Source organism: Astyanax mexicanus, chromosome 17, assembly GCF_023375975.1.
Source record: "Astyanax mexicanus isolate ESR-SI-001 chromosome 17, AstMex3_surface, whole genome shotgun sequence".
Classification (NCBI taxonomy): Eukaryota; Metazoa; Chordata; class Actinopteri; order Characiformes; family Acestrorhamphidae; genus Astyanax; species Astyanax mexicanus.
Window position 1 is genome coordinate 37136444 of NC_064424.1, and position 18404 is coordinate 37154847.

The 18404-nt window shown below is 35.7% G+C and overlaps 2 protein-coding genes across 8 annotated transcripts in view; one reads left to right on the forward strand and one right to left on the reverse strand.

The window, feature by feature from the left end:
- LOC125782358 (cyclic nucleotide-gated cation channel beta-1-like) overlaps nucleotides 1-18404 on the forward strand; it is a 141632-nt gene that overhangs the window by 70554 nt on the left and 52674 nt on the right. The gene's annotated exons all lie outside the window — the stretch shown is intronic.
- mapk10 (mitogen-activated protein kinase 10) overlaps nucleotides 1-18404 on the reverse strand; it is a 186094-nt gene that overhangs the window by 64970 nt on the left and 102720 nt on the right. For all 7 annotated transcript variants that reach the window (XM_049466100.1, XM_049466095.1, XM_049466094.1 and 4 more), the window contains exons 4-6: nucleotides 10174-10303; nucleotides 4426-4484; nucleotides 472-610 (exon numbers count right to left, since the gene is read on the reverse strand). In XM_049466100.1, coding sequence (XP_049322057.1) covers nucleotides 472-610; nucleotides 4426-4484; nucleotides 10174-10303 — 328 coding nt within the window. The remainder of the gene's footprint in view (nucleotides 1-471; nucleotides 611-4425; nucleotides 4485-10173; nucleotides 10304-18404) is intronic.

Genomic DNA, 18404 nt, shown 5'->3' on the forward strand with positions numbered 1-18404 from the left:
GATAGCATTTCACACATTTTCAGTCAGGGATATATCTGGTAATGTGGCTGGCCATGTTATACTATCTGTCTCTTTAAAAGGAAGCTTAAGGCAGGACGATTGCCCTGTTGAAATGCACATGCGTTATGTTCGGCTGGGCCACAGTTCACAGGAACTTATTGATGTAACATTGGGTTGTCACAGGACCTGTATAAAAATGTACCCTACATCATGAAACCAGGCCTTCTGGACATGTGCCCCTACACACAGATTCGTTGGTTGTCTCCGCAAAGACAAATACAGGACTCATCAAGATGACCTGCTGCCATTTACTCCATTACAGTCTGGCAAAACTACCCACCAAGATGTATTCATGAATTGGTTGGTTCCTTCTGTATGCAACTATTTGTTTGAACCATGAGTGACATATATAAAGATCAACCAGTACTTTATAGTTGAATATATACATGTGTGTGTGTGAATGTTGCTTACCCTGTGAATAATGCCAGCGGAGTGTAAGTGTTTGATGCCACACAGCATCTGGTACAGCAGGTAAGACATCCTCTCATGGTCCAGCTCCATCTGAATCACCTGGCACAGGTTAGCATCCATCAGCTCCATCACCAAGTATCTACATAAAGAGAGAGAAAGAGAGAGATTATGGTCATGGAGGGATCAATGGAAGGGTTGGTGGAATGGTAGGTGGTTGGTGTGTGTGTGTGAAATGACTGAAATGAATACATTTCTTAGTAATAAATATAAGACTGTTGCACTCCTGGTGGTATTTAAGTGTCTCAGTAGTCTGTAGTGGGTAATGTTTAAGATAAATACATTTGTCATGCTGCTCCTTTAATTATGATGTATTTATGGCATAATTTACACAAGACTTCCTCTGAAACCCAATCATTTCCACACAAATGATTAACTCTCGGCTAGGCACAGCTGTTAACTGAAAGTCATTCCATGTGACTCTACCTCAGGAATCTGACTGAGAAAATGCCAAATATGCAAAGCTTTCATCTAAGAACCAAAAATATTAAACATTTTAGTTAGTTCAACACTTAAAATAAAATAATGTTTACTAAATAACTCAATTTGCTTTCCTATTAGTTTAAATGACAGTATTAATCTACACTGCAAAACATTTTAAATTGTTTTTTAATTTAATTAAGGTGTGTCCATGTTTTTACTGATACAGTAGATGGTAAGATGCACTGCAGATGTGATGTTAGATGGGTGGGTAATTGAGTGAATGAATGAATGGCTGAATAGATGGAAAATGGATGGATAATTGAGTGGACAGGTGGATGGGTGGGTGGTAAAATGCATAGATAATTGTCAGTGGCTGGGTTTTGGATCGATGGATCGATGGATGGATGCATGGATGGATGGAAAGATGTTGGATAAAGGAATAGACAGATTGGTAGGTGGATGGGTGGATTAACACATGAATTCTGATTGGTTCCCAGATGGTACTACAAGCTTGTTGAGCCATGTTGGAAAAGCATGCCAAGTGTTCTCTTCATGAACCTACACACAGAAGAGTGCATTGAACACTGCATTGTTGTTTAATTGACATTTCTGTCACTGCATAATTCCATATGTGTAGTTTTATAGTTTTAAAGCTGTATGATCAGACCCTACTGGTATTCCCTCTTTCTGTTCTCCTGCTTTGGCTCCCTTCTCTCTATTGAGTGACACAACTTGATTCCAGTCTTTATCTCACAAACACACAGTGTGGATCGATAAGGATCTTTACCTCCTCTTATGCTGAGAATGGAGCCACTGATTAATGATGAGCCGGTCAGCAATAATACTGAAACACAGCACCTCACACACTGCCCCCACTGTACCGCTGCTCTACTTTAGCTACATTTATCTACCTTATACACTGCATTAATCAGTGGAGGACACACAGGGTCTTTTAGGCATAATGATTCAAATCTAAACTGAGAAATAAAAACTAAATCTCTGAACTTCTGTGAGTAGTTTCTTAATGGTTAAATTTTACCTTTATAACAAAACCTTTTAATAAGGGGCTTGATTCTTAAAAAAAAAAAAAAAAAACGAATCAGAATCTTTGTTCTGTGGTATCTATGCAGATACAGCCAAGCAAGCTTCATATGAAGTGATTACATACCAGATTAATCATCAACATACACCATTCAGCCATAACATTACCATGGCCTTACCGTGAACACACTGGCCAGTGTTAAGCCTCACTCACAAGATAACTGTCACACCTTTAGCCTTTTGTGTCTTGTATTTCTCAGTTTCTGTCCTGCTTCTCTGTTTGTTGCTGTTTTTGCAAGCACATGGTCCTGTCTCCGCCCTAGCCCCGCCCTAGCCATTAGTGTTGTCACCTTGTGTCTTGTTTGTAACCCCGCCTCCTCGTTACCAGTCCTCACCCTCCTTGTGTTTATATAGCCATTGTATGAGTGTTTTGCATCCTTGTGTTCTGTATATGCGTGTATTGATTTTGTAGTTTGTGGTCCTTGAATCTGTTTCTTTAATCCATGGTCTGTTGTTTTGTTAAGTAAGTGTGCCAATTTTTGCATTCTAGTGTTATTCTAGTTTTTTAGTTTCTTGTTTGATTAGTTAAGTTAAGTTTTTTTTCCTGTCTTTGTTTATTCATCATCCAAGTGTTGTTTTCTTAGTTTTTGCGTTACCCGTGTTTCTTTTCTGTTTTGTTTTAATGTATCTTAATTTATCCACATACGCTTCGACATGTGTTAGCATGCACTCCTCACTCAGTGTTGATCAGTATTGATCTTAAAAACACTTCAAATCAACTATTGCTCAGATCTAGTCTTCAGCATCTACATTCGTCTCTGTTTCCTGAGCTAATCTGGAGAAATGCCCACCGCCAGCAGACTTATTCTGTATGCAGTGAGCGTCGCTGGACTGCCTAAAGTAATTTGGAGCTCTTGTCCTTCATGTTATAAAGAATGAATTGAGGGCTGAACTGTTGTTAAGGTGATCAATATAGCACAAAGAGACATGATAAGAAAACAAAGTGATTTGTTACTAAACAAATACACTATGTGGATAAAAGTATTGGCACACCTGCTTATTCTTGAAAATAAGGGTAATAAAAAGAGTTTGTCCTGCTTGTGTTGGATCAGCTGTTGCTACTGTACAGAAAAAAAATGACTTTATACTAGATTTTGGAGCATTGCTGTGATGGATCTGTTGGGGACATGATTTATGTTGGATAATCACCACCAGCATAACCTGGGCTTGTGAGGTTACTAACTGAAGCCAGGAGGTATCAATTGTTTTGGGCAGATTGTAGGGTTAATAATGTGTGGCAAAGAGCCCATAAAGCCCAGTGTCTGGTTGCATAAATGAATTGTTCTCCGTAAGGTTGCCCTTAAAAACAGTAAAAGTCAGTGCATTGCAGAAAAAATGCCTTGGGGGATATCTAAGTGGGTTTCTTAGGCGAAATTGTCAGAAACCCTGAAATATCCAAATTTCCCTTAAGTAATTCATCAAGTGCTGACAAAAGTCTCTTTAACAATCTATTCCCAGGTGTCTGCCTGTAGGTGACCGTTTGCAGCCATTAATGGACCACATGTAAACCCATGATGATGGGATATTTCAGCAGAATATTGCAACATGCGATCAACCCCAGTTGTTCAGAGATGGTTTGAGTAGCATTCTGGAGAGTTCTAAAAAAGAATGTGCCACCTAAACACATCTATGGGCTGTGGTGAAGAGGTCAGTTTGCGCGTGAGATCCTGCACCTACCAATACCACAGAGTGGTGTTTGTGGCTGGATGTCCAGAAGGTATAGCTCAACATGGCTCACATCCCCCAGAAATCTTCTGTCCACTTGTGCAGTCAATGCCACGTCGAGTTGCTGCACTTTACTAGGCATGAGGCATGGACTCATAACGCCGTGTTCAAACATGGAAACAGTAGTCCAGGCTGTAGGCGCACATGTGCGTGTGTGTGCGTGTGTGTCACAGTGCGGGTAACTGGCAAACTAATTTATTCCTCACAGACTTAATCAAGAGTGGGATCGATTGGCGCTGGTAGTGAAACACTGCCTCACACAGAGGACACAGAGTGACAACGAGCTTTACTCCACTCAGCTCAACACAATCAGTCTCTATTGACTGCAGCTCACCAAACGCACTGATATAAATATGAATATAGGCATGGGACAGCAGGAAACTGATCTTGAAGTGGTAAGTGTGGAATGGCATAAGAAAGGCCACATCTTTCCACATTATACAATATAATATAGTACAGTTCATGTCCCATAATTTTTGGCATTTCATTTTCATTCTGAATCCTACAGAAGCTGAGATCTCTCATTTGAAGGTCTGTCTGTCTGTCTGTCTGTCTGTCTGTGCTTATGGTGACAGGTGGATGAAGGTTAAAGGTTGGTGGGAGGGGCTAAATGAAAGTTGGTGGGAGGAGCTAAAGATCTTTACTTACACATCTTGAAACTCCTCTAAAGATTTCTGTGGTGTGAAGACGTTTAATAAGCTGATGATCTGAAAAGAAAAACAGAAAGAAAACTGGTTAAATATGAGCTAGAACAAAGCCAAAAGCACAGACTACATTACCCAGAATCCCCCACTGTTTTATGTTGTATAATCCCCCTCTTTATCATTCCTCTGCTTAGAGAGAGAGAGCGAGAGAGAGATAGAGAATAGAGCATAGTGACACTTATCAAGGACACTGCTGATTCATGATGCAGAGAGAGACAGGGGGGTGTAACAGGAGAGAGAGAGAGAGAAAGAGAGAGAGAGAAAGAGAGAATGGAAAAATGAGAGCAATAAAAAAGGAAGAGAGAAAGAAAAAGGGAAATGATGAAAATAAAGAAAGAAAAAAAGGATTCAGAAGAAGAGAGATACAGAGAGAGAAAACGCAAGTGAGAAAAAATGGAAATAAAAGAGATTAATATAAATAAAATATATATAAAAGAGCAGAAGCGATAAAGCAATAAAGAAGCAAAAGACAGGCAGAACTATTCAGAACTATTGAGAAAATGCAAGAAAAGAAGGAGAGAGATGAAAGAGAAAAAATAATAGAAAAAGAGAAGGAGGATGAGGTGTTAAAAACAAAGAGAGTGTGAAAAATAGAAAGAAACAGAAAGAGAAAGTGCATAGAGAGGTAAGGGGAAAAAGAAAAGATAGAAAATACAGTGGGGAAGAGAAAGAGAAAAGAAAGCAATAGAAAGAGAGACGGTGAAACAAAAGGACATTTATACAAAGAAGATCAAGAAGAGAGAAAGATAAATTGAAAGAGAAAAAGAATGTTAAGAAAAGAAAAATAAACAAAAAGATAAAAATAAAGGATAAATGGAGTGCAATAAAAAGAAAAAGATAGATGATGACAGAAGATGGAAAGGGAAAAATATGAAGATTAAAAAAGAGAAAACAAAGGGTAGAAATAAAGAAAAAATTAGGATAGTACTAGAAAAAGAGAGAGTGAAATAAAAGGAAAGAAAATAGCGAGAAAGAGAAAGAAAAGAACAAGGTAAAGAGAACTTGGTAGAGTAGGGGAGAAATAGACACAGAAAGAATCAGAAAGGTAAAAATATGGATTGGAAGATACAAAGTTAAAAAGGTGAAAAACAAAGTAAAAGGGAGAGTGGGTAATAGAGAGAGAGGGTAAAATGAAAGTGAAAGTGAAAAATAAAATATAAAGAAAGAATGAGGTGCAGAGGGAGAGTGAGAGAGAGTAAGGGAGGGAACAGAGATGCTCTGGAAGAGAAAATTTGAAGAAGTGGTTAAAAGAAAGATGTAGAAAAATAAGGGGAGAGCAATAATAAGAGCCAAAACGAGAAACAAAAAGCAATGTGTTTTAGAGTGAGAAAGAAATGGATTAGAGATGAGAAAAATAGAGAGAGAAGGGAAGTAGAAAGGAAGAGAGTGTGAAAAGAGGAAGATGGAGATGGAGAAAAAAAGTTAGAACAAGACAGAAAGCAAGATGTAACAGAGGGATTAGGAAGAGAAATAAAGGAATGAAGCTGAGAGAATGATAGACATCACATGGAGCCAGATTCTGCTTCCAGGCGTGTTTTAAATGATTCGATTGAGCATCTAGCTGATGTGTGATCTAGCTGATGTGTGGCGCCCTAAGCATGCTACTGCTAGGCAGTACACATGGTCACACACACGTGATGGTTTTATTTCTGTAGCTAGATTAGACAGATTGTATTGTTTTAATCATCATTTACAGACGTTAATCTTGTGTTATTAGTCCTGTGGGTTTTACTGACCATTGTATGATGACAGGGGGTGTTTTTATTAACTCTGTGATGTCCAGAGGTGCTTACTGGCATTTTAATAATTCTCTTACTGATGACTGTAATTTTAAGGTCTGTTTTAATTTTTTGGGACACTTGGAGGCTGAATAAAAGTACTTTTGAATCACTGCAGCAATGGAAAAGATCCATATCCAGCAGTTGTGTAAGCAGTACACTCTGGGTGTCACAAAAAGCATAGTTAATTCTCTCACTGAACTTCAAAATGATGTAATGTTTTTTTTCAAAGCTTGGTTGATTCAGAGGGGGACCAGTGTCATGTCCAGATCCTTCAAGATAAAAAAAAGCATTATCATATCTGCTGGGTGTACAAGCACAGGGGGTATTGATCAGATCTCGTTTCCATCTCAGAGATGGATGCTCCATCAAAATTTTTCTTCAGTTTGGAGAAAAATAATGGACAGAGCAGGTTCATTCTCTCCCTCCGCTCGGCCGATGGCCTTGAGCTTGTTAACCCTGTGGAGGTTAGAAGGCGGGCCATGGGTTTCTTTTCGGAGCTTTACACCAGTGAGTATAGAGAGGACCAGTCAGTGTCACAGCAGTTCTATAAGGGACTGTCACAGGTATCACCTGAGCAGAACGAGGAGATGAAGCGGGTGATTACCATGCAGGAGCTGCAGGTGGCATTGCAGGGTATGGCCACAGGGAAAAGCCCCTGGCATTGACGGCCTGTCCATTGAGTTCTACAAGTTCTACTGGGATGTGATTGGGGAGGACCTGCTCGCAGTTCTTAATGACAGTCTGGTCAGAGGACGGCTGCCTTTGAGCTGCAGGAGAGCGGTTATCACCCTGCTTCCTAAGAAAGGTGACCTCAGTGAGGTGAAGAACTGGAGACCCATGAGTCTGCTGTGCGCTGACTATAAGGTTCTCTCCAAGGTGTTGGCCAACCACTTGAGGGAGGTGATGGGGCAGGTCACACATGCGGATCAGGCCTACTGCGTTCCTGGCAGATCTATTTTTGATAACATCTGTTTAATTAGAGATATCTTGGAGGTGTCTGGATTTGAACACCCTTTTGGGCTCCTCTCAATTGACCAGGAAAAAGCCTTTGATAGGGTCGAACATCAGTATTTGTGGAACACTTTTGAGGCGTTTGGGTTTTCATCTGCTTTTATTGCAAGAGGGGAATTAGGTAGGGCTGTTCGCTGTCAGGGATCCTGTACAGCTTGGCCATCGAACCTCTGCTCCACCGTCTCAGGAGGAGTCTCAGTGGAGTCTGCATTGCTGAGGGAATCCCACGTTTTTTTCTCAGCGCTTATGCAGATGATGCTGTGGTAATTTCAGATGTAAGGGATGTGAATGTTTTATCAATTATTTTACAGGACTTTGCTTTTATTTCATCTGCAAGAGTGAATTGGGGAAAGAGTATGGCATTGATGGTGGGAGATTGGAAGGGAGGACAGCCAACCTTACCAGGGAGACTGGAGTGGTCAAAAGGGGGTTTTAAATATCTCTGGGTGTTTTTAGGTGATCAAAATGTGGTGAAGAAGAACTTTGAGGGTGTTTTACAGCTTGTGAAAAACAGACTGGACAGTGGCTTTTACCAAGTATGTCTTTTAGGGGGAGAACGTTAATTGTTAATAATTTGTCTCTCTGGCATCGCCTAGCTGTCCTTGAACCTCCACAGGACTTTTTAATGGGCAATCGGGGTCTTATTGTTGATTTTATTTGTGATAAACTTCACTGGGTTAAACAAAGTGTTTTATATGTTTCTAGAGATGAGGGGGGGGCAGGGTGTTATACACCTTGACAGCAGAAAAGCCACTTTTAGACTCCAGTTTTTACAGAAGCTTTTATATGGTCCTGCAGATGTTCTGTGGAGACAGATGGCGCTGTTTCTTTTACGTAGAGCTGGGGGCCTGGGATTGGAAGAGAGTGTGTTTTATTAAAGACTGATAAACTGTCGTTTTATGGACCCTCTTTTTATATATACCCTCTTTTTATCTCAGCGTTTTTAAAGCATGGAGACTGTACAGGGTGGAGCAGCAGGAAATTTTCTGGCTTCTGCAGAAGCATGGGGCTAGACTGGTACATGGGGCTAGACTGGTACATGGGGCTAGACTGGCACTCACGTACGTAGGGACCCGAAGCATGTCTCAGAGGATTAGGAGGACCGGCCTGGTCACACTCCAGCATCTGCTGGAGACTGTAGGAGCGGAGCTGAATAATGCCGGGGCGATGGCTCAGAGACTTGGTATGAGGTCCTGTCAGGTGGTTATGCAGATGCTCCATAGGGTTCAGCAGGATCTGACTGAGGGGGACCGGAGTCTGCTCAGAGAATGGACACATGGTCAGACTGGACTGGAGAGTAAGGGTCCCTTTCGGTGTTTGTGGGTCAGGCCCATGCTGACTGTTTCTGACTCAGTGAGCCCGTTGCTGGATACAGATGGACTCTGTGACCTGAGTTTTGACAGTGCGAATGCCAAGCTCCTATACCGGCACCAGAAAGAACTGACAGGACAGTTGGACACCCCTTGGCGTGCACATTTTGGTATCCCTAATGGTGTGAAGCCTGCCTGGAGGGCGGTTTATAAACCACCGTTGCCCAAAGCTGCTGGGGATATACAGGTCTTGCATGGTATTATCGCTGTTAACGCGTTTGTTTCTATTTTAAACCCTGCAGTGTCCTCTGAGTGTCCTTTTTGTTCTTTTAGGGAGACAGTTTTTCATTTTTTTACCCAGTGTTTTAGGTTAATGGTTTGTTTAAAGTTTTAACTTCACTGTTTTTTGCTTTTAGTGAAAGTTTTAACCTTCATGTATTTATTTTTGGTTTTCCGTACAGCCAGAAACAGAGAAAAAAGTGCCAGCTGATAAATTTTATTTTGGGTCAAGCTAAGCAAGCCATTTATTTTAGTAGGAAGCAAAAAACTGGTTTGTGATGTCTGTCAGGTTTTTAAAGGTTTAGTGCAATAAAGACTCAGAGTTGATTTCATGTTTTTAAGAACATGCAAACCTTTGATGGTTTTGATGAAGTGTGGGATTATGAAGGTGCTCTCTGTGTGGGGGAAGATGGCATTTTACACTTCTCTGATGATTTACAATAATTTTTATACTTGATTGCTAATGTTCTTATTTGCCTGATGTATTAATAAAGTGTGGTTAAAATTCAAATTCTCTCTCTCTCTCCCTCTTTTTCTCTCTCTCATTCTCTCTCTCTCCTGTTCTCTCTCTTTCTCTCTCTGTCCTTCTCTCTTTCTCTCTCACCTGCTCTCTCTCTTCCTCTTTTTCTCTCTCTCTCATTTTCCCTCTCTCTCTCTCTCCTGCTCACTCTCTCTCTCTTTCTCTCTCTCTCATTCTCTCTCTCTCCTGCTCTCTCTCTCTTTCTCTCTCTCTTTCTCTCTCTCTCATTCTCTCTCTCTCCTGCTCTCTCTCTTTCTCTCTCTCTTTCTCTCTATCTCTCTCTCCTGCTTGCTCGCTCCTGAAAATAGGAGGAAACGTCTGCTAAGATACCAATTAATACACCAATCCAGATCTGACGACACACTGCACATGCCCCGCCCCATTACAGCCACATGAATCAGGCATCAGTGGAAACCGGGTTGAGATAGAAATCAGAACTGTAGCATTTATATAGCAGCTAATTCAATGTATACCATCCAGAGATCAGATCACACCAGAGTTATTATACTAGCACGCAGAACAGTGCATATGGTGATGATGGAGAAAAATAGTGTTTATTGGAGAACAATGGTGTTGATTATGGTTAATTGACAATACAGTGGTTTTATTGAAGAATTATGGTGTTTGGTAGAGAATGATGGTGTTTGAAAATTGTTGTAGTGGATATGATATTATCATATTGAAAACAATGGTGTTCAGTGGATAATCAAGGTGTTTGATGATGATAGCAAAGAGAATTGGAAACAAGTGTGGTGGAACAGGGGATAAGCACTATTATGCCATCTACTCACGTTTTTGTGATTGACACACTTCATTAGCACCAGCTCTCTGTAAGCTCGCTTGGCGTGGGTCTGGTTCTGGAAGGGTCTGCTGAGCTTCTTGATCGCCACATTTCTGTCCAGGACGGCATCATATCCCGCACTGCAGAGAGAAACACACAAACACACACACATTAATAAAAAATGTCAATAAAATTACAACTCACTGATTAATCCAAGCGGGATCGTTAGAGAATGATGGTGTTTATTAGAGAATTATGTTTGTTTAGAGAATGATGGTGTTTATTAGAGAATTATGTTTTTTTAGAGAATGATGGTGTTTATTAGGGAATGATGGTGTTTATTAGAGAATTATGTTTGTTTAGAGAATGATGGTGTTTATTAGAGAATTATGTTTTTTTAGAGAATGATGGTGTTTATTAGGAAATGATGGTGTTTATTAGAGAATTATGTTTTTTTAGAGAATGATGATGTTTATTAGGGAATGATGGTGTTTATTAGAGAATGATGGTGTTTATTAGAGAATGATGTTGATTAGAGAATTATGTTTTTTTATTAGAGAATGAGGGTGTTTATTAGAGAATTATGGTGTTTATTAGGAAATGATGGTGTTTATTAGAGAATTATGTTTTTTTAGAGAATGATGGTGTTTATTAGGGAATGATGGTGTTTATTAGAGAATGATGGTGTTTATTAGAGAATTATGTTTTTTTACAGAATGATGGTGTTTATTAGAGAATTATGTTTTTTTAGAGAATGATGGTGTTTATTAGGGAATGATGGTGTTTATTAGAGAATTATGTTTTTTAGAGAATGATGGTGTTTATTAGAGAATTCAGTTTTTTTAGAGAATGATGGTGTTTATTAGAGAATGATGTTTTTAGAGAATGATGGTGTTTATTAGAGAATGATGTGTTTATAAGAGAATGATGTTGATTAGAGAATAATTATGTTTTTTAGAGAATGATGGTGTTTATTAGAGAATGATGTTGATTAGAGAATGATGGTGTTTATTAGAGAATGATGTGTTTATAAGAGAATGATGTTGATTAGAGAATAATTATGTTTTTTAGAGAATGATGGTGTTTATTAGAGAATGATGTTGATTAGAGAATGATGGTGTTTATTAGAGAATTATGTTTTTTTAGAGAATGATGGTGTTTATTAGAGAATGATGGTGTTTATTAGAGAATTATGTTTTTTAGAGAATGATGGTGTTTATTAGAGAATGATGTTGATTAGAGAATGATGGTGTTTATTAGAGAATGATGGTGTTTATTAGAGAATGATATTGATTAGAGAATAATTATGTTTTTTGGAGAATGATGGTGTTTATTAGAGAATGATGTTGATTAGAGAACGATGGTGTTTATTAGGGAATGATGGTGTTTATGAGAGAATTATGTTTTTTTAGAGAATTATGGTGTTTATTAGAGAATGATGGTGTTGATTAAGGAATGATGGTGATGATTAAGCAATGATGGTGTTTATTAGAGAATTATGTTTTTATTAGAGAATGATGGTGTTTATTAGAGAATTATGTTTTTTTAGAGAATGATGGTGTTTATTAGAGAATTATGTTTTTTTAGAGAATGATGGTGTTTATTAGGGAATGATGGTGTTTATTAGGAAATGATGGTGTTTATTAGAGAATTATGTTTTTTAGAGAATGATGGTGTTTACTAGGGAATGATGGTGTTTATTAGAGAATTATGGTGTTTATTAGAGAATTATGTTTTTTTAGAGAATGATGGTGTTTATTAGGAAATGATGGTGTTTATTAGAGAATTATGTTTTTTTAGAGAATGATGGTGTTTACTAGGGAATGATGGTGTTTATTAGAGAATTATGGTGTTTATTAGAGAATTATTTTTTTTACAGAATGATGGTGTTTATTAGGGAATGATGGTGTTTATTAGAGAATGATGTTGATTAGAGAATAATGATGTTTTTAGAGAAAGATGGTGTTTATTAGAGAATTATGTTTTTTTAGAGAAAGATGGTGTTTATTAGAGAATTATGTTTTTTTAGAGAATGATGGTGTTTATTAGAGAATGATGGTGTTTATTAGAGAATTATTTTTTTAGAGAATGATGGTGTTTATTAGAGAATGATGGTGTTTATTAGAGAATTATGTTTTTTTTAGAGAATGATGGTGTTTATTAGAGAATGATGGTGTTTATTAGAGAATTCTGTTTTTTTAGAGAATGATGGTGTTTATTAGAGAATGATGTTTTTTTAGAGAATGATGGTGTTTATTAGAGAATGATGGTGTTTATAAGAGAATGATGTTGATTAGAGAATAATTATGTTTTTTAGAGAATGATGGTGTTTATTAGAGAATGACGTTGATTAGAGAACGATGGTGTTTATTAGAGAATTATGTTTTTTTTTAGAGAATGATGGTGTTTATTAGAGAATGATGGTGTTTATTAGAGAATTCTGTTTTTTTAGAGAATGATGGTGTTTATTAGAGAATGATGTTGATTAGAGAATGATGGTGTTTTTTAGAGAATGATGGTGTTTATTAGAGAACGATATTGATTAGAGAATAATTATGTTTTCTGGAGAATGATGGTGTTTATTAGAGAATGATGTTGATTAGAGAATGATGGTGTTTATTAGAGAATTATGTTTTTTTTAGAGAATGATGGTGTTTATTAGAGAATGATGGTGTTTATTAGAGAATTATGTTTTTTAGAGAATGATGGTGTTTATTAGAGAATGATGTTGATTAGAGAATGATGGTGTTTATTAGAGAATGATGGTGTTTATTAGAGAATGATATTGATTAGAGAATAATTATGTTTTTTGGAGAATGATGGTGTTTATTAGAGAATGATGTTGATTAGAGAGCGATGGTGTTTATTAGGGAATGATGGTGTTTATGAGAGAATTATGTTTTTTTAGAGAATTATGGTGTTTATTAGAGAATGATGGTGTTGATTAAGGAATGATGGTGATGATTAAGGAATGGTGGTGTTTATTAGAGAATTATGTTTTTTAGAGAATGATGGTGTTTATTAGAGAATTATGTTTTTTTAGAGAATGACGGTGTTTATTAGGGAATGATGGTGTTTATTAGAGAATTATGTTTTTTAGAGAATGATGGTGTTTACTAGGGAATGATGGTGTTTATTAGAGAATGATGGTGTTTATTAGGGAATGATGGTGTTTATTAGAGAATTATGGTGTTTATTAGAGAATTATGTTTTTTTAGAGAATGATGGTGTTTATTAGGGAATGATGGTGTTTATTAGAGAATTATGTTTTTTTACAGAATGATGGTGTTTATTAGGGAATGATGGTGTTTATTAGAGAATGATGTTGATTAGAGAATAATGATGTTTTTAGAGAATGATGGTGTTTATTAGAGAATTATGTTTTTTTAGAGAAAGATGGTGTTTATTAGAGAATTATGTTTTTTTAGAGAATGATGGTGTTTATTAGAGAATGATGGTGTTTATTAGAGGATTTTTTTTAGAGAATGATGGTGTTTATTAGAGAATGATGGTGTTTATTAGGGAATGATGGTGTTTATTAGAGAATGATGTTGATTAGAGAATTATGTTTTTTTAGAGAATGATGGTGTTTATTAGAGAATGATGGTGTTTATTAGAGAATTATGTTTTTATTAGAGAATGATGGTGTTTATTAGAGAATTATGTTTTTTTAGAGAATGATGGTGTTTATTAGAGAATGATGATGTTTATTAAAGAATGATGGTGTTTATTAGGGAATGATGGTGTTTATTATAGAATTATGTTTTTTTAGAGAATGATGGTGTTTGTTAGGGAATGATGGTGTTTATTAGAGAATGATGGTGTTTATTAGGGAATGATGGTGTTTATTAGAGAATTATGTTTTTTTAGAGAATGATGGTGTTTATTAGAGAACTATGTTTTTTAGAGAATGATGGTGTTTATTAGGGAATGATGGTGTTTATTAGAGAATGATGGTGTTTATTAGGGAATGATGGTGTTTATTAGAGAATGATGGTGTTTATTAGAGAATTATGTTGTTTATTAGAGAATGATGGTGTTTATTGGAGAATTATGTTGATTAGAGAACGATGGTGTTTATTAGAGAATTATGTTGATTAGAGAATGATGTTGATTAGAGAATTATGGTTTTTATTAGAGAATGATGGTGTTTATTAGAGAATGATGTTGATTAGAGAATGATGGTGTTTATTAGAGAATAATGATGTTTTTTAAAGAAAGATGGTGTTTATTAGAGAATGATGTTGATTAGAGAATAATGATGTTTTTTAGAGAAAGATGGTGTTCATTTGAGAATGATGTTGATTAGAGAACGATGGTGTTTATTAGAGCATGATGGTGTTTATTAGAGAATTATGTTTTTTAGAGAATGATGGTGTTTATTAGAGAATCATGTTTTTTTAGAGAATGATGGTGTTTATTAGGGAATGATGGTGTTTATTAGAGAATGATGTTGATTAGAGAATTATGGTTTTTATTAGAGAATGATGGTGTTTATTAGAGAATGATGGTGTTTATTAGAGAATGATGGTGTTTATTAGAGAATTATGGTTTTTATTAGAGAATGATGGTGTTTATTAGAGAATTATGTTTTGTTAGAGAATGATGGTGTTTATTAGGGAACGATGGTGTTTATTAGAGAATGATGGTGTTCATTAGAGAATGATGGTGTTTATTAGAGAATGATGGTGTTCATTAGAGAATGATGGTGTTTATTAGGGAATGATGGTGTTTATTAGAGAATTATGGTGTTTATTAGAGAATTATGTTTTTTTAGAGAATGATGGTGTTTATTAGGGAATGATGGTGTTTATTAGAGAATTATGTTTTTTTAGAGAATGATGGTGTTTATTAGAGAATAATGATGTTTTTTAGAGAAAGATGGTGTTTATTGGAGAATTATGTTGATTAGAGAATGATGGTGTTTATTAGAGAATGATGGTGTTTATTAGAGAATGATGGTGTTTATTAGAGAAAGATGGTGTTTATTAGAGAATGATGTTGATTAGAGAATTATGTTTTTTATTAGAGAATGATGGTGTTTATTAGGGAATGATGGTGTTTATTAGAGAATTATGTTTTTTACAGAATGATGGTGTTTATTAGGGAATGATGGTGTTTATTAGAGAATGATGTTGATTAGAGAATAATGATGTTTTTAGAGAATGATGGTGTTTATTAGAGAATTATGTTTTTTTAGAGAAAGATGGTGTTTATTAGAGAATTATGTTTTTTTAGAGAATGATGGTGTTTATTAGAGAATGATGGTGTTTATTAGAGGATTTTTTTTAGAGAATGATGGTGTTTATTAGAGAATGATGGTGTTTATTAGAGAATTCTGTTTTTTTTAGAGAATGATGGTTATTATTAGAGAATGATGGTGTTTATTAGAGAATTCTGTTTTTTTAGAGAATGATGGTGTTTATTAGAGAATGATGTTTTTTTAGAGAATGATGGTGTTTATTAGAGAATGATGGTGTTTATAAGAGAATGATGTTGATTAGAGAATAATTATGTTTTTTAGAGAATGATGGTGTTTATTAGAGAATGATGTTGATTAGAGAACGATGGTGTTTATTAGAGAATTATGTTTTTTAGAGAATGATGGTGTTTATTAGAGAATGATGGTGTTTATTAGAGAATTCTGTTTTTTTAGAGAATGATGGTGTTTATTAGAGAATGATGTTGATTAGAGAATGATGGTGTTTTTTAGAGAATGTTGGTGTTTATTAGAGAACGATATTGATTAGAGAATAATTATGTTTTTTGGAGAATGATGGTGTTTATTAGAGAATGATGTTGATTAGAGAATGATGGTGTTTATTAGAGAATTATGTTTTTTTTTAGAGAATGATGGTGTTTATTAGAGAATGATGGTGTTTATTAGAGAATGTTGTTTTTTAGAGAATGATGGTGTTTATTAGAGAATGATGTTGATTAGAGAATGATGGTGTTTATTAGAGAATGATGGTGTTTATTAGAGAATGATATTGATTAGAGAATAATTATGTTTTTTGGAGAATGATGGTGTTTATTAGAGAATGATGTTGATTAGAGAACGATGGTGTTTATTAGGGAATGATGGTGTTTATGAGAGAATTATGTTTTTTTAGAGAATTATGGTGTTTATTAGAGAATGATGGTGTTGATTAAGGAATGATGGTGATGATTAAGGAATGATGGTGTTTATTAGAGAATTATGTTTTTTAGAGAATGATGGTGTTTATTAGAGAATTATGTTTTTTTAGAGAATGATGGTGTTTATTAGGGAATGATGGTGTTTATTAGAGAATTATGTTTTTTAGAGAATGATGGTGTTTACTAGGGAATGATGGTGTTTATTAGAGAATGATGGTGTTTATTAGGGAATGATGGTGTTTATTAGAGAATTATGGTGTTTATTAGAGAATTATGTTTTTTAAGAGAATGATGGTGTTTATTAGGGAATGGTGGTGTTTATTAGAGAATTGTTTTTTTACAGAATGATGGTGTTTATTAGGGAATGATGGTGTTTATTAGAGAATGATGTTGATTAGAGAATAATGATGTTTTTAGAGAATGATGGTGTTTATTAGAGAATTATGTTTTTTTAGAGAAAGATGGTGTTTATTAGAGAATTATGTTTTTTTAGAGAATGATGGTGTTTATTAGAGAATGATGGTGTTTATTAGAGAATTCTGTTTTTTAGAGAATGATGGTGTTTATTAGAGAATGATGGTGTTTATTAGAGAATTTTTTTAGAGAATGATGGTGTTTATTAGAGAATGATGGTGTTTATTAGAGAATTCTGTTTTTTTAGAGAATGATGGTGTTTATTAGAGAATGATGGTGTTTATTAGAGAATTCTGTTTTTTTAGAGAATGATGGTGTTTATTAGAGAATGATGTTTTTTTAGAGAATGATGGTGTTTATTAGAGAATGATGGTGTTTATAAGAGAATGATGTTGATTAGAGAATAATTATGTTTTTTAGAGAATGATGGTGTTTATTAGAGAATGATGTTGATTAGAGAACGATGGTGTTTATTAGAGAATTATGTTTTTTTTAGAGAATGATGGTGTTTATTAGAGAATGATGTTGATTAGAGAATGATGGTGTTTTTTAGAGAATGTTGGTGTTTATTAGAGAACGATATTGATTAGAGAATAATTATGTTTTTTGGAGAATGATGGTGTTTATTAGAGAATGATGTTGATTAGAGAACGATGGTGTTTATTAGAGAATGATGGTGTTTATTAGAGAATGATGTTGATTAGAGAATTATGGTTTTTATTAGAGAATGATGGTGTTTATTAGAGAATGATGTTGATTAGAGAATGATGGTGTTTATTAGAGAATAATGATGTTTTTTAAAGAAAGATGGTGTTTATTAGAGAATGATGTTGATTAGAGAATAATGAGGTGATTAAACAGGCCCAGACGCTGTCCGAGGAGGTAATCTGCTCTGGCCCCATCCCAATGAGGCGTGGTGATGAAGCTTACAGCAGGCTTTCTTCGCTGAACCGCTGGATGTCCAAGTGGTGTGCAGAAAATCATGTGGGCTTTATAGATAACTGGCTACACTTTGAGGGCAAGCCTGGTCTTTTAGGTAGGGATGGTGTCCACCCCACGCGGGAGGGTGCTGCCTTACTTTCATGCAGCATAGCTCATAGTCTTTTAGTTAGTCGGCAGAGTAGTATTAGAAGCTGCTGACAATCCAGAGCCGGGACCAGGCCGCAGACAGAGAGGCTTAACCGACCGTCTGCGAGCTGCAAAGAGACGTTACCTAGATACCAATGTATTCAGACTGTGTCTGTCCCCCGAGTCAAACAAAAACATCAAAAAACTAAAACAGTCAATCTAAATAACTTAACTTATATTAAACAATCATATCCAGACTGTAGTACTAACACTTCAAACCTAATGATTGGTTTACTTAATATTAGATCTCTAAATTCAAAAGCAGTTCTGGTGAATGAAATGATAACTGATCAGAAATTCGATGTTCTGTGTCTGACAGAAACCTGGATTAGGCCAAATGAATATGTAGCATTAAATGAAGCCACCCCTGCAGGCTATAATTATATACACAATCCGAGATTGTCCGGTAGAGGAGGTGGGGTCTGCATACTTTTCCAAAGTACCTTAGTTAGCAATCAGAAACACTATGAAAATTTTACTTCTTTTGAGCTTCTTTACACCAGTATAATTAATCCAGTTACAAAAAAGAATGCATTTTCATACCGTGGTACAATGATCAAA